At 36.9% G+C, this 17,545-nt stretch overlaps 1 protein-coding gene across 7 annotated transcripts in view; it reads right to left on the bottom strand.

The window, feature by feature from the left end:
• Positions 1–17,545, bottom strand: part of UBE3A (ubiquitin protein ligase E3A) — a 50,475-nt gene that overhangs the window by 1,384 nt on the left and 31,546 nt on the right. For all 7 annotated transcript variants that reach the window (XM_064408144.1, XM_064408142.1, XM_064408143.1 and 4 more), the window contains 7 exons: positions 15,951–17,206; positions 7,593–7,737; positions 3,790–3,995; positions 1,463–1,627; positions 921–1,076; positions 754–827; positions 145–288 (listed from right to left, as the gene is read on the bottom strand). In XM_064408144.1, the coding sequence (XP_064264214.1) occupies positions 145–288; positions 754–827; positions 921–1,076; positions 1,463–1,627; positions 3,790–3,995; positions 7,593–7,737; positions 15,951–17,206 (2,146 nt within the window). The remainder of the gene's footprint in view (positions 1–144; positions 289–753; positions 828–920; positions 1,077–1,462; positions 1,628–3,789; positions 3,996–7,592; positions 7,738–15,950; positions 17,207–17,545) is intronic.

Genomic DNA, 17,545 nt, shown 5'->3' on the forward strand with positions numbered 1-17,545 from the left:
AAGTCCAAAAAGAATGAATTGGAAGAAAATAAACTCTTCTTATACATTCAACTTCCAGATTTAACTAGGTTAATAATTTAAAAACACATAATTCACTTCCATTTATAAAAAACCAAGCAAAACGTAGAATTTATTTTTTTTTACCTCTCTGTATCTGGGCCATTTTTGGCTATGATCATCTTTAACTTTCCAAGTCCTCCCACAGGGGCTCTGTCTGTGCCTGTTGTAAACTGTAAGAATAGTCTTTTCTGTTCATCTGTAAATGAATGGACTATTTCCCAGAATTCCCTATCAAAGAAGAAATTAAAAAAGTAAATAAACTGTAAACTTTTTTGGTATAAATAAGAATTTCAAAAGTAATTGAGCTTTGATGGTATGAGAATTCTAATCTGTCTTAACAGTTTACATTTGATGCATTCATAAACCAAAACTCTCAGATGTATTTACCAAGAAATGAGGTTCAGAAATAGAAATCAGAAATATTACTAAACACTGCAGTTTAACTGTCTTTAAACATTAATTTGGCTGTGTCCTGCTATTTTATTATTCCTGTTTCCTAAGGAATTATACTGATTGAACAATGCTTATACCATCTCCTCTTCTGTAATGACAATACTTGAGAAAAGTGAAATTACACATAAGACATTTGCATCTCCAGTACTACAAAAATGCTAAATCTTACAATATTAAAATCATTATGAAGAAACAAGCAGATGAAGTGCTTTTTATCTTTACAAAATTAGAAAAAATTACCTAATTATAAGAGAGTCTCTTGTATAGCCACCATCATATTCTGTAGTTTCTTCTAGTGCTTGAAAATCTAAATTCTGTAAGAAGATGATATTTTTAAAGATGACCACTAATTATATACTCAGTAACAAAAAAAGCTCCACTCTCTAGTTTATATTCAAAATTCTTACCCTACTTCCACAAATAAGTAATTCAATTTCCTCTGGTCTAAATAAATATTTCAAAGGAGATTCATTGGTCACCATGTGGAATCCTCTCCGAAAGGCCTTGAACTGCTTTTCTACTGATTTATTGAGTATATAGTCAGCATACAGATTGACAAATTCCTGCAAGGAAACAAACCCCAAAAAACCTTAGTGTTTCAACACATGCCACTTGAAGTACTTCCAAAAAATACAAGACCCCAAAATACATATAATTCTGTAATTCTACGCAAATAATCTGAGCTCACTTTTTATTCAGCAACACAAAATAACAAGTTTCAAATATGGCTCAAACAGGTCTAACATCCCACCCAGAGACTATGTATCCATGTATCAATGCTTTCTTTAACAGAAGCCTTTTCAGTTCACAACCATACTGTGCTATAGCAATTTTAAAAGCCTTTTACACTTAAAAATTATAAGTGAGACCAAACCTTTGCAGGGTTCTACATAATTCTACATACAGTATATCAAGGAACTCCAGATTCTGTTTGAAAAGCTGAGTGTACCTTTCTGTTTTCATTCGTGATAGGAATTTTATCACCATTTTCCTTTAAATCATGCATCATTGGATTGCCAAAGAGATCCGTGTGAGATATTTGAAACGTAATCATCATATCATCTTCCACACTTCCTTCATACTCCAGTAAGTCTCTCAAACTCTGATACAAAACCTAAGAGAGTAAGAAATATATGTCTGTCAAAAATAAGCTTTGATAGATTCCACTGAGTAATACAAGGAGACATGAAACCACCTGCCTCAAAAAAGGGTTGTTATATTCTATGACACAAGTCAACTAAAAATCTCCCATAGCAGCCCAAACAATTATTTATTAAGCTCTGTAAAGAGAAACATTAGCGAAGATAGAGAGAAGATTATTAGAGAAGATATTAAGGTAAAAAAGAAACATGACCATCAGTGATAACTACCTTAAAAGAGCCTTTTAGTACCTACCAATCTTCCAAAATGCAATGGTCAAACCTGCAGTTTCAGAGCCTTTAATAACATCTTAAGTTTTTTGAATCTGTCTTTACTTTAGGCATCCAGAATATGTTACATGAGTAAGGGGAACATTTATGAGTTAAAAATAAAAGAAACACCTGTTATTTTATGTCAGATAAAATTCAGAGAGTAGGCTTTTATCTTCTACTTATTTAAAACTGAAACCAACTAGGAAGTAATCCTGAAGCAACACAGATGAGGCAGTCTTTAACATAAGAAGACATTTATGAACCAAAAATAAAAAATCACAAGTTTGATCAGAATTTACCAAATGGAATCTGAAATGACCTGTAAGAGCTTGCTCTGTTCAAAGGAGCAACCAGCCTTCCTCCCTGCTATGCCTTAGGAAAAGCCCAAGACTCTCTTGGAAACCAAAGCCTATGCAGCAAGGGGACAATTATGGGGCTGCAATAGAGGCATAGGGGCTAAAGAATACAAAGCAAAGGTGGAAGTGATAACTGTGTGCAATTGTATTTTTATAGTGAAGTAGAAAAAATAAATTTTCCCCCCCAATGTTTAAGCTCAAACATGAAAGTTAACACGTAAGCCTCAGCCTCTCACTATCTGTGTGTTTTTGATTCTTCCACAGGACCTTGCACTGAAAAATCAGTGGACTTGGAACCATTGGTGGTGAGGGCTTGTAAACATCCTATTCTCCATGCTCTACAGCATTAGAAAAAGCACTGAGAGGCCTGACTACTGTGAATTTCATTTTAGGTTTGAGAAGCTCTGAAGTGTTTAAATCATATGACAATACACAGGGTTAAAAAAGAATATTTTAAAAGAAATCAGTTTACGTGTAAGAGGAGAAATGTAAGAACAGGGGAGAAAAATTAGGAAATGCCCTGGCTGCCTTCTTGTTCCATAGAAATACATTCACTTTTTTTTTTGGTCACAAAAAGTTTTGAGTATGCAATAAAAGTTAGAGGAAACTCAGGGCACTATTTCTCAACATTATACAAAGAAACCGCTCAAATCTGGCATGCTGTTGTATGTAGCCGTCCAAAACAGACCAGGATAATGTTTTTTTTGATTAAACATGCCTCATTTTCAAACATGAAAGCCAAATTCTTTTTAGACAGTATCATTTTACTAATCTTTTCAAAAAAGATGAAGATTTTGTACAACTGCTTATAGAAGGGAAGTGTCCCATTGTTTGAAACAAAATGAAGCTTGCTAACAACTTCTAAGAGCAACGTGTGGGGAAACCACTGGTGATCTCTGATTGCAGCTGGAGCAGGGCCAAGACATCCTGCACAGATACTTGTGTGCTCCATCTAACAAAGCACATGTACAGCTCAGTGCTTGTGTACAGCCACGGCTGGGAATGGGTGTGCAAAGATGGACACTGATCACTGCTCTGACAGGATATTCATTAGGGATAGGGATATTCATAAACTGCCTCATCTGTCTCTTGCTTTAGACAAAAACCAGTAAGAACATCACACCTTTGCATATTTATTCTTACTTGCACTTTTTTTTTGGTAGAAATTTACTTCTACAAATACTATAAACAGCCCAGTTTAACTAGTCTCTTTGGGAAGAGACATGCTGAATAATTCTTAGTAACATTTGGAGTTTATGTAGCAAAAAAATATAAAGCTTTATTGACACTGAGCCCTATTCATTGATGTTACAATTTTGCCTCCTCCAAACCAAATGTAGCAAGAAGTTTTCTTGCTTATGGATTTATTTTAACAAACACAGACTCATAATGCAAGTCACTGGTTATTTCACTTTCACTTCTGACAGTGATCTTGTGTTTACTTGAAATATAGATTAAATTATTGCATAAAAATGCATTATTTAACTTGAAGAAGATAAGGAACTTACAGGATGAGAGTCTGCCAGATCACGGAAAGTTCCTTTTTTGCCCATTAGCTTCCTGTAGACAACCATGGGGAAATGTACATCCAGTATACAGTTGTTGTAAATAGCCAGTCCCAGTACTATGCCAATCAGGGTAAACTGACCCTCAGTTTCAAATGAGGACGGATTAAACCAAAACAGTTTTGTAGACTCATCATATGTGAACATCCCTGTTAAAAAAAAAAAGAACACATATGGTTACAATTCCACAAAAATGGCACATGAAACATACCATTATAAACCCATTTACATTTGCCTTTAAGCAATATTTAATTTAACATTATACTGAATTGAATGGCAAAGAGAAACTACTTAGGGTAACTGGAGCTGCTCAAAACACTGTTACATCACCACTAAAAGCAAACAAGAGACCTGTGATACAATATCCTGCAACACTCACTGGAGCTGTACGTACACAAGCTTTCATCCCCTCCACTACTGAGGAAACAGCAGCACACTGATAACAGCGACTGTGACTTTGATAAATACAGCAGTACAAGAAAAGAACACAGTCAAAAACATGTGGATGTAACAATCCCAAAGGACTCTAATTACTAAGAAGTGACAGCCTTTCCTCAAAGGCCAGTTCCACCAAAGGAACAGGACTAGATGCAGCCCTACTACTTTATTAGAAGCTAAGATGATGGAGCAGGGATTGACCATCACCCATGATTTCAGAGTTAGATGCCCAAGAGATTTGTTTGCTTGTTTCAAGGACCATAGTTATTGCAGCTATTAAACATATCTTAACTTGAGGGGAAAATGGACCATGATCTCACAGAAGGGACTGCAATTTTAACAGCTTGTCCCTGTCTAAAGGGAGTGGATTTGCTTCTCTCATTCAATTTACTATTTCAGGAGATCAATTTGCTGCCCAGCTCATGAGCTGAGCACTGAAGATGTCAACAAACAGTTGAACTGGCACATACCAGAAGCTGCAGGGAGGAAACATGAAGCCAAGAGACAGGCAGAGTTCCCTACCCTTTTGGCTGTAGCAAGACATGAGATAGCTCTTGTTTATGAAACTGGAGTGCACAGGCTATAAATTATTTATATAAATATTATTTATATATAAATAAAAGCCACAATGAAATCCATTGGTTACCTGACTAGATACTGAAGCAAGATAAATGCAAACCCTACAGACTTAAGGTGAGAGAGAGACCGCCCTGGACAGGTACAGTCCCAAACACCTTTTGCTTCTACAGCTGTCATGATTTTCCATCAGAGCCTAAGAAAAACTGCCCCAGGCTCCTTACTCTCAACACACCATGTCAGATCCATGTGAAGAATATCAACTACATTTGCCACAAGGATTTATCTTGTCAGCTCTTTTAAGATATTCTTGTTTACCACCTATGCAGATGTACAAACTGATTACAAAGCCACATGAACACAAAATTACTCTGAAGACTGAAAATATTATCTTCAGCCAAGAGATAAAAACTCTTTCCTCATTCCATGTATGGCAATAAACTGCAAGCTCATTCAAAGACTCTGGCTATTCCCCAGAATGGATTATGTATCTCAGTAGATGACTAGGGCTGGGCCAGCCATTAGGGGAACACACAGATAACCCATCAGATAAGGCAACTGGAAATTGGAAATGGATGAGCAACTAAGGCACATATAGGCCAAACATTATCTAGAAACCTGTATGCCATTTTCTGAACTGACTGAAGTAACTTCTGGATTACTGGGACGTGAAGCAATGACTTGAACTTTCTGGAATATGATGGAAAAGTTAAACTGTCAAAACCAACAACTCCAGCAAATGTCTAATAATGAAGCATCAAGAGTTTACTCAGATCTGTATCTGGAAACACTTTAAGGTGTAATACAGTATTTACTCCCTTCACAAAATTAAGACTACAGTACATCAAAATCATAATGAAACACCAGAAGAAACTGGAATCTGCAAGAAGGCGAAAACAATTGTCCTTGAAGTTATATGAAGTTATCACTTATTCCTTTACCATGGAATGTCTTTACCAGTATTTTTCTGAGTTATTGCCTCTTTTGAGTAAGACTTTAAGGTAGTTTAATACTGAAATACTCAAAAAGTCAAAGAAACTATAACAACAATATACATCTCTCCAAATATACCTATTGAAGACAGACATTTTAAATTCCACTTAAAGGATCACCTCTGTTTTCTCAGGTAAAGAAAGCATTTACAAATCAACACAAGTCACATGTGGTACATCTGGTGCATACGTGAACTGTTATACTGCAATGCATATATATACATATATATATACATATATATACACACACACACACACACTGAATGCGAGCTACATTTTCTGCTTTTACACATTTATGCCAAAAGCCACTGAAAAGCTTTTTTCCCCCCAGTTACTATGAATACAAAACGTGTACATACTTTTTTACAGTTTTAATACAGAAGTAAAACATGCATGCACATCTAATATGTTACCTGTCTTTAAATGCAGGAAGTATATACACCCTGCTTGGATCTTAGCTTAAGCACACTTTAGCATTACTAAAAAAAGGATATTTCATTACACCCACACAACTTCTGTTTAGATAAACTCCAGTTGAAAATGTATTTATTTTGCTGAATTTGTTTTTTGTTGAAAATAAAATTTAATCAATTGAAGTACTAAGAGTTTTTTTACTTTGTCATATATCAAAGTACGCTAATTCAGATTCCAAATCTCTCTAAGTTAATAGTATTTTTCAGGGTGAGTAAGACTTGTCTATGGTTCTGTACCACTTATAAGAACTGGCTTGCATATGGTGAAGGGCAAAGGCCAATGTTCAGATTTTTCCTACTGATTCTGGGTACTTGATACTGATACCTCCTCTCTAATTCAGTCAAAATAGCTTTTTGTGTATTTTCATCAATTTTCTAAGCCACAAAACCAAGAACAGCAGCTTTATCTTTTAAAACAGCCCAGTGGAACCAAATTAACAGCCATGAGCTGTTAGGCTTCTTTAATGGAAGCCATTACAAGAAATACAATGTAACATCATATTTCACATAAAATGCAAAATTAGTATAGGAACCTGGCAGGTCTCATTTCTATTCTAACACGAAGTATTCTTATCATTTTATAACATTTTCATCTTTTCAGAGTAGCAGACAAGTTGCACAATAAAAGAAGCATGTTCTTGCATAAATGATTGGTGCAGGGAGGAAGGGGAAAAAGAATATGATGGAAGAATGACTGTTGAAACACAAATGTAAAATTTTGGCTCTAATATATCAAATTACTCTTGTTTCTTTAACTACAATCAAATTTGACACTGCTGTGACACTTTGGATCTGCAGAACTGAGACTATCAGATTTATTAAGCTGAAGGAAGTGGAGGAAGTAACTCAAAAACTCCCATTGTCTGAATCTTGCTTTATTGCAGAAGCTCTTCCTCTTTGGTTTGATTATTAATTCTAGAAGCTAATTACAAAGCAAAGTGAGGAGAAATGTGAGAGAACAAACAAAGGAACCCAGCAAAGAAACCCTGTACTACTGATTTGTATCCAAACAAGTAATGATGGTTCTCATTGACTGCACAGTTACTCCTTCCATCATTCCTCCTTCAGGAGGATGACTGCTGACAACACAGTGAGCCTCCATGTCTGGCAAATACTCTCCTGACCATCACTGAATCTGGAGAGCTTCAGACAGAAGTAGCAGTGGATACAGAAAGCATAAACACAGAACAATCCAGTCTGGAAGATCATCCAGGCCAACCTTTTGTGAGAAAAATCTGTTAAACCAGTAAATTATTAGAACACATACCGATATCTGGATTGAAGATTTCTTCCACAACCAGTTGAAAAAATTCTTTGGAAACACCTCCTTCATCTACCCCTTGCTCTCCTTCAAATTCAACATACAATTGCTTCTTCAAGTCTGCAGGATTTTCCATGGCAATCATCTCTAGCTATTGAGTGAAGAGACAGAAATATTTCATTAGTAAATCTATTTACTAGAATAGTTTAGTAACAAATAATGAAGCCAAAAGCACCCTCCAAATTTAAGAAGAAAGCAAGCACAAATCACAAAATAAGATAAATCAATAGTAACCCTAAACCACTCTAAACATGTTTTACAACCTCGGGATTAACAGCAAGAAACTTACCACAGAACTGATCTGCCAGCCCATTAAAGCTCACTGGCTGTGAGCATTCTCTATTTCTATTCTTTTAAGCACTTATTTAAAACAAGTTACCATTGTGTTGCACACAATTCACAGAAAAAGGAAGAAAACAAGATGTATTATTGGGATAATTAAATTCATCTGACAATGAAGATTCTGCAATATGATCTACATGTTTGACAATAAACAGCTTTGTGAAGGGATTACACAGATATATTTTCAGAGGGGGAGACAGAAAACAAGCTTTTGATGAGTACTTGCATCTCTGAAACAAAGAGCTAGGGAAAAAAAACCTAAAAACAAAAAAGACACTAGTATTGCAGTTAAATCAACTCCCTCTTCTTGATCCTACTGAAGTCTCAAAACTCTCTTGTTCTTATTTCTTCAGTGCCTTTAAACAGATCTACTGCACTGCTGCTATGAAAGTGAAAATTCAGTTAAGACCAAATAGGAAGTCTGACACTTTACAAGGGTTTCAAGTCTATACAAAGGCCATTAGAGGCCACAGAATCACAAAATAGCTTGGGTTGGAAGGGACCTGGAAAGATCATCTAGTTCCAACGCTTCTGCCATGGACTGGGACACATTCCAGTAAATCAGCTTGCTCAAAGCCCCATCTAGCATGGCCTTAAATAGTTCCAGGGATGGGACATTGCCAGCTTTCCTGGGCAACCTGCTGCAGTGCCTCACCACCTTCGCAGCGAAGAATTTCTTCTGAATATCTAATCTTAACCTCTCCTCTATCATATGAGGTCATTTGCCATTGTCCCATCACTACATGCCTTTGTAAAAACTACACCTCCAGTTCTCATCACCCCCCTTTAGGTGCTGGAAATTTCTATAAGGTCTCCCAGGAGCCTTCTCTTTGGCTGAGAAACCCCAACTCTCTCAGCCTGTCTTTACAGGAGAGGTGCTCCAGCCCTCTGATCATTTTTGCATCCCTCCTCTGGACTCAACCCAACAGGTCCACATCCTTCTTATGCTGGAGACCCAGAGCGGGATGCAGCACTCCAAGGGGCAGTCTCACAGGGGAAGAGTAGAAGGGGACAGTCACCTCCCTGGACCTGCTGGCCATGCTGATTTTGATGCAGCCCAGGGAATGGTTGGATTTCTTTGCTGTGAGTGCACATTGCCAGGCCCTTCCCTTGCTTACACCAAAAATGTATCCTTTCAGTAAATCAGAAGTTTAGCAAGAATATTTTGCAGCTGATAAGAAATATGCTACTTAAAAGCATAAACACACTGGTTACACATATGCAGCACAATTAGACAAAACATTTTCTAAAAGAAAACTCAACAGCAGTAAATTAAGGCACAGATGGACCTGTATACTCCTCTACCAAGACCATGTTACTTGTGAGATTTGCCTCTGATGTGGGTTACTGCAAATTGTACTTACCAGCAGGTGTCCTTAATGTGCTAAACCTTACTTTTTACTTCACTCCCCTACCTTATCCACACATGCCAACACACTTTACAGGCCAGAATTTTACTACAGGAGTGTAAAGTAAAACAGGAACAGAACAGAGAAGGTAAAGGCAGCAGCAATGACACTATCAAGTCACAAAATCATACCACCAGCAAGACACATTTTCTCCTGCTAATTGCCAAGTCAGCCAGACATGATCCAAGCAGCACAGCAGGGCAGGATGCTGTCAGGGGGGTTATCATAAGGGGTTTTAAGGCATTGAAGCACCCCATGCAAAAGGAGCATGTGGAGAAAAAATTAAACTACCTGGTATTGACAATTAAATTTCGAAAGAGAGGGAGTGTAACTTCATAGCACATAAATCTCAGTTAAAAAACACAAAAGCAAGCCATGAAGACCCCAGTAATGAAAGCAAGTGAGTATAGTCTGTATTTCAATCAACAAACCACAACATTTTCTGAAAAATTTAATTATGTACCACCTAAGCCATTTGTGTTAAAAAATCTTTTCCTAGGACAAAAATGGAGCTTAATCCATGTTCCAAATAAAACCGACAACTTTTGAAAAACAAAGAACTAGCATTTATTTTAAAACTGTAAATACAGGTTAGATGTTCAAGCTGAACAGAAATTCAGACAGACAGAAATTATCTTATTTGGATTCCGTCCACTTACAACCAACAGCAATAAAGCTGTGGTTTTTTCCTCCTCAGTCATGACTTTGTTGGCTTCATAGTCTTTACCACCAGTAATTTAATATATATTGCATGATTTACAAATTTTCATGAGTTCTGAGAAAGCATATGCTGTCTCTGCATTTCTTCTGGGACAGCAACCCTATGACAGTGTGAAGACTATTGTGTCATGGAAATGCAGTAAGGAAGGTGTTCATAGCTATACATACAGAGCAATTAAAGAAATTTCAAAATTATTTTTTGGCTGACAAAAACAGCCTGAAAAAAAAAGAGGAAGGAAACAGTCTTAGTTGAGCAATGCTGGCTAGGCAGATTAGAACAGTGGACTGGATGTCTGCAAGGGAGTCAGATAAAGGATTATCAAAAATCCAGTATTTTGAGCAAAGCCTGATGCTCCTTGAATCCTTGAAGTAGATTCTATAAGCAGGAAAATGCTGCTAAGCTGCTCAACTCAAAGTTGTGGGTTTAGCTGCTCCTTTGAATATCTGTGTCAACACTGATGCTTCACAATAAAAATTAAATGCAGTAGGTAACAGCAGCAAATACAACAGTCAGGAGGCACTGGATAGCAGAACTGCAGCAGTGCTTCTATAGCAGGGAAATATGAACTTCAGTCATTGCTGTCTGGTTCTTGGGTTTTTCGGGGCCAAAACCCCCTTTCTTTGTTTTTAATAATCACAGCTATCTCAACCATGTCAACATAGATGCTGCTAGATAAACACAATCCAGCTGTATGTATTACTGAAGTTGTTTTCTGTCATGATGGTTTTACTGGCCACATCATTGAAATAATCATTATGTTTTCCAGGGGCTTCCTAAAAAGCAGGTGTGTAGCATGTTTAAAGCAGCAGAATGTATGAATTGAAAAGTTGAAAGCTGAGAGATGACATCATAAAGAATATCTGTATTTTGTTTGCTGAAACAACAATGTACCACAACTTAAGACATTGGGTGATGTTGCTTTGTTTACAGAATAACAGTGCTTTCCTGAAAGACAGGAATGTTCACTGAACGACAGAAATATGACAACATACAAAAGCTTAATTTAATGCCAGTGTTTGGCAACCTGCCTAAAATTGATAGCAACTGAACTAATTTCTATTCAGTTAAAAATGATCACAAACCACCTTAAGTTCTGTCATAACATAAAAGTTCTCTTTAAGGCAGAGGCAGGAATACTTTCCACACTAGACAGAAAAATGACAGAACACAGCTAATTTAAGCTTGAAAGTACCAGTGACACATCATGACATAAGTCGGTCAACATGTTTTTCTAAAACCTGGCATGGAAAGAGTAACAGTTACAGTGACAAAGCAGCCTTTGCTCCAGCTGTACTTTACAGTTCATGCGTTTGGAGCCTGTACACATCAATAGTCACATGCTCTGCATCCAACCAATGCATACCAGGGCTGACATTTTCACCTGAACACACAAACTGTAACGTGGTCTGAAACGATGTCAAATCTCCTGAAGTACTTTGCTGCTAATACAGGAGAGGATCTGCCTACTGGCTTCAGGTGTCACAGAAGAGTTTTGGTCATCAACACACTCAGCAGAGACATTTACAAGCAGGAGAGGATTGTTGCCCACTAGCTGTCTGCATTCCATGTGAAATTTGTCAAAGTGAGTTTCTAATTGGTCCAAGTGAGTTTGTACAAGCAAGTACAAGCCTGATTGTGCTGAAGGAATCCACCACGTTTTCACTTGCAGAAGCTGTGTGTCATAACTCACACCCTTTAAATTACTGCTACCTGAGAAGAACACCATATTTAACCTGAGCCATGGGGGTGGGGGAAGAGTAAACTCAGAAGAAGGGGATGAAAGAAATAGGTCTTGGGGAATGAAAAGGCAGAAGAGAGGATTAAAGGATGTATTTCCTTTCATTACTACCACACTCACACAACGTGACTCAGCAGTACAGCTAACCTATTAAACCTGCTACACAGAAAAAAGCATAACTGCCTTCATGAACTTCAAACTGAGCTACCAACTCCAAAATAAAAGAATTCCTTAAAAAAACTGGGGACTAAAGTGTTAAAAATTCTGACATTCCATTCTTGTCCCCAGGTGACTTTTCAGACTAACATATATACACATAAGTATCCAATAAGTATATACTACAAAGAAAGATATTTCATTAAATAATTTCAAATAAAAAATAAAATAAGTCTCTGAGGCAAGTTTCACACATGCAAAGAAACTGAAGGAATTTGTAAATAAAATTTTTCCTTAGATGTATGTGTTTCAGGGAACTAAGTTTCTCTCAGTAAGCAACTTTCAACAAGACAACGCCTTCAGGGTATTTAAAAAGTATTGCCTCAAATTCTTAGTAAAAGGAAAAAAGTCCTATGTTGCTAATAGTAACAAAAAAAATCACCAGTTTTCATATTTGCTTTATTGAAGTCCAAGAAGTAAGAATATATACATATAGATTTATAAAAGCTGAAATATTAAGTACTTATAGGAGAAAAACAGCTTAGTAAGGACTTTATCAGCTTAACTGATTAGCAGAAAGCCAGTATTGAGTGTTTTTGCAAGAAATTGCAAAGGCTGGTCAATATATTTGTTTGAAAAATATTCAACATCAATAAGGAAAATATGAGTAACACTATCTCCATCTCATTTTAGTCAATATTCTTGAAAATGCTTTTATCATGAAGTTATCAGTTATTCCACAGATACTCAAAAAAGTCTTCACTACTTTTCTGTAAAGACACAGGTCTAGCGACATAAATAGTAGTTGCAATTTTAAAAAGTCTGTAAATGTTCAAACCTCTGAAGTTAAAAAAATATGAAATTTGAGGGTAAATATGTTGGTACTCATAATTAATTAGCAGTATATTAAGCATGTTCAGAAACATTTTGTCACTGAACAGATATAAGAACATACTCTCACTAATGAATATTATTATCTTTGAAAGATCTTTCTGGTATTTTTCAGTGAGACTCTTCCTAAGTTCAATACTGTACACTCAAAACTGCAGCCATCCCTGATGCACAGTCATCCAGTGCAGCTTTCACTTAGATTTGATGTTGTCAGTACTGCTACAGAAGCTCATGGTACCCATCTTAGATTCCTATCAGAGACAGAGCAAACTGTTTTAAGGCTTAGGACATAAGACTGAAGAGTGTCCTCCAGAGCTATTTCAGACCGATTAGGAAATAATTGTGAAAATTACTAAAATCGCTCCTGAACCAATTACAAAGACTCCCATAACAACAGCATGCAATTCTTGAACAGACAGGCACTTTCTGACAAAAAACAACAGTGTGGAACAGTATCTCCCCTGGAATAACTTCCCAGCTACCAGCACAATTGCAGCTTAGAGATTTCCTGAGGTTTGTGTGTGGCTCACACCAAAATGCCTGTAATGTCCATTAGCTTTTGATGGATCTTTCTTTCCTGAAGACTTATGGGGTCCTGGGCAAAGACACCAACCCTCTTGAGGTACACAGTGTGGAAAACAAAATGTCATTTTGCTTATGTTAAGCCTGATTCGTGATAATAAAACTAGAGGCTACCAGTTATAAAAAACAGCATTTCTCATTCAACTCCTCCATTCATCTTTTATGTTCTCTCCATTATTGTTTTTACCCTTAAGGGGACTTTACAGTTTATTTGAAGAGACTCTGAGCTTTCCAAATGTATTTCTACTGCATCTTTTCTGATATTAAAATGAGAAGAAACAAATGAAAAAGAACACTGTGGCCAACAGCAACATTAGAGCATTCCATTCACTAACACTTTCTGGGGAATATTTAAAATGTATTCACTGAGCAATGATGCTTTGTATCATCAGTTAAAACACATCAGTAGTTAAAAGACTGATTCTGTACCCACTTCATACAATACAATAAAATTTTCCCTACTTCCACATCATCCCACAACAGCTACCTTTTAACATCTCTTTGAAACAGCACATACTCCCTTCCTCCACTTTGGATGGCACCTCTGTATTCATCTCCATTTTACTGAGTATCATCTATTTTCCGCTTACGAGAAATGCCTGGACTGCTTGGTCCTTTTGGCTACTACTACAGTCTAGTTCAGACTACCTGAATTTAGAACAATTTTATCTTTTCCCTTTATTTTCTGTCCCCAAATAAACAGTTTAAAATCCTCACTTTCCTCAAGGCTCTGACAGTGAGGTCACCATAATTTAGCATGCTCTGACAGCTTAAATTAACAGCCATAGGAGGATCCATGGCAACTGCCCAGGCATGTAACTCAGGCTGCTAAGCTGAGCAAGGGCTGCTGCAAGCGCATCATAATTTACATTAGTATGTTTGAGCTTAATCTAATTTAAATTTCCCAAACTTCCTACAGGCCAAGAATGTGCACAGCAGTGACTGCTGTGGCCCTGCTGCAGCTTGATGTTGTCCACAAGCTTCTTAACCCAAACATATTTTTTTTTGTCTTCAAAGATTTCAACTTCTACAACAAGCAGTATGCAAGATAATGCCTTTTCTCATACTTATAGACTTTCCTTCTTATTATCGGATAAAGATGAAGGTTTGCTTTTGCTCTGCTGGAATTGGCATTGAAAAGAACACCCTAAAACTAGCTTTTATGCTCATTTACCTCTCCATTTCTTAAAGAGAAAGAATTATCCCTCCCTTTTTTCCAGTATTTATGTGCCCAAAGCTGAATATTCAAGGAATAAACTCCATTACAATAATATGACAAAACATAACTGGACACGACTGAAAGTCTGATAGGTAGTGAAATTACAAAGAGTATTCTAAAACTGGTAGACAGTATTTTTATATTTATTTGCCTAATATAAAGTTGAGTTTACAGACAGAAGCTACTTCTGCACTGCAATTTCATTTTTTCTTTTGCTACTCAAAACCAATTTTTTTCTCCAACAAATCATAATATCAGCAATTCCCACGAAGCAGCTAACTCAGCAGGAAATTCCTAGGCATACAGAAAAATCAAGGCAGGAGGCCATTTAGGGTTCTCACAATTGACCTTCACTGGCAGTTAAAGTCATCAAATTTAACTAAAATTAACAGCTGGGCTGAGAGGCAAAATGAGGTAATTTTCCTAAACGCTCTCTAAACACCTCTCTAGGTCTTCAGTGACAAGTTTTAAAGCCATTGGTAAATTTAAAAATTTGCACACTTTGTGCTTTAATAACAGAACTCCAGAAAACGAGTTTTTGAAAATTACCAGCTTTAACAAAACAAACAAACAAAAAAAAAAAAAAAGGGAAGGGTCCTAAAATAAAGAACACATTAAGGTTCCTATACAGACCTGTTTACTGCAAAATAGTTTGTACCTGTATGATTCCCCTCTTCCAAAAATGCATAAAGAAATGGCATTAAGTTTTAATTAAAGAAGTCAGCAGATTCAGAAACAGGCTGTTCTCACACTTCTTTGGTATCAACAAGTCTGTCTTCTTTTCTCAGTTGTATCAGTACTTGCACCAAATTAAAATACTGCTTTATTTCTAGTAATTTTTAAGTCCCCAAGAAGAGTACACAACTAAAACATTTTAATTCTAACTTCCATCTGAAATTCCCTACCATCAAAGGATGATCCAGGACAGTGCAGAGGACAAAGAAACAGAAGTTGGTCACTCTGTCACCATCAAGATCTGTGCAGGATCTGATAATGGGGAATAAGAGCTATTTGGTACTTTATAACATCTAAATCTGCAATCACTCTGAGCAGCAGTAGTTCTGCTGAATATACAAAATCTTCAGCATCATGCTTAGAATTCAAACAATAAAGCTATTTGAGATTGTTCTAGAGGAAACCTAGTATATGTGCACCCACACAGAGCCCTTCTCAGTTACTCCAAGCCCATGTAGTTTGCACGAGTCAGAGCCAACAAACCCACAGGCCACGCTGCTGCGGGACTTACCCGGACAAGCGCGTCGTCGATGATGTGATCGCGCCTCACTTTCAGCCGCAAGTAGGGGTTGAGCTGCTGCCCTTGAACTAAGCTGTAGAGCACAGTTATGCGTCTCTCACTGTACATCCGGATCCTATTGTCATAATACAATCCCAGGTTCTTGGTAACAGCATTCAATATGAAGGGACAGGTCATAAATGAGAATTTATTCTCTGTTTCTACTTTGAAGAAAGTGTAGTCTTTGTCCATTTCTAGAACATCATTCAGTGGTTCATTAATAAATTCTTCAAAAGGGATAAGTGGTTTTCTGCAATCTATAGTTTTAACACCAAGTTCAGTTTCCAGTGGGTCTACTCGAGGACCTTTTTTATTTCTTCTTTCCTCACCCAACAGCTCTTGAAGAGTTAGTTCACTTGATTCTGGGATGGGTTCTTCATCTTCCTCTTCATTATGATCTGTATCCACATCCCCTCCTACTACATTTGCATAGTAAACCATTTTCAAGCACTTTGAAGCAGCAACAACAGCATCATCATCATTCACTAGGTTACGACTATTGAACTCGTTGCTTATGACTTTGTAAGTAATAAGCTGCTGAAATGTTTCCATCATTCTCCGAATTTGATCTGCTCTGTACTTAGACCACAATCTGACCAGTTTTGCTTGAGCTGCAAGGGGTAGTTTGCTCATTGCTTTGCAAAACAATGGTAGAGCCATTTCCAGATATTCTGGGCTATGAAGATTGCCATTCTCCATAACGATAATAAACAAATTCAGATAGTTAGGATCCCGAGAGTACACATTATGGTAAGTCAAGTCACATTCCACATTAGGTGACAAGTACACAAGTGCATTTAAAAAGGCAGTTTCTATTTTTTCATTAGAAAGTAACCTATCATAGACCCGTCTGACTGCTTCAATATCTACAGACACTTCATCTGGGCCTAGTTTTTGGAGGTTATTATCGCCCTGTGTGTTATCACCTATTCTTGATGACGAAGATGATGATGCACCAGAATCCTCTTCCATAGCAGCAGCCGAACAGGCAGCTTTTTCCTTTTCATCTTCATCTTTGTCTTCATCCTTTCCTTGAAGAGACTTGAGCTCCTCCTTGGTGTGCTGCTTGGTTTTTCGGAAACTCTGTACCAGTGCTTCAGCACTAGAAAACACTCTCCCAATCACCCTGATTAAAGGGGAATAATCCTCTTTTTCTCGACATAGTTCAAGAATTTCATATATCTTGTCTTCTGTTAGGAAGGTCACATCTATAAAAATATAAAGATATTAGTTTTACTAATATAAAAATTAAAAAGATAATATACTTCTGGTTTGCCCTACCTAAGAAACCTGTGTGTCATATCATCACTAAAACTGCAAAAACAGTGTCAGTGCTGAATAAATCCAAGACAGATACTTTATAATTTCATTAACATGAAAAATCATTATTTCATTCACTGACAGTAAAATATTTTATTCATGGATGTCAATCAGAGAATGTGCACAATAGTGATACTGTTTTGCAGCCAATTAACTACATTAGGTAGTTAACAGTACTGTATTGTCTAAACAAGTGCAATCAGTAAGAGGTTTAAACTTTAAAAGCC

This window comes from Passer domesticus, chromosome 2, assembly GCF_036417665.1.
Source record: "Passer domesticus isolate bPasDom1 chromosome 2, bPasDom1.hap1, whole genome shotgun sequence".
Lineage (NCBI taxonomy): Eukaryota > Metazoa > Chordata > Aves > Passeriformes > Passeridae > Passer > Passer domesticus.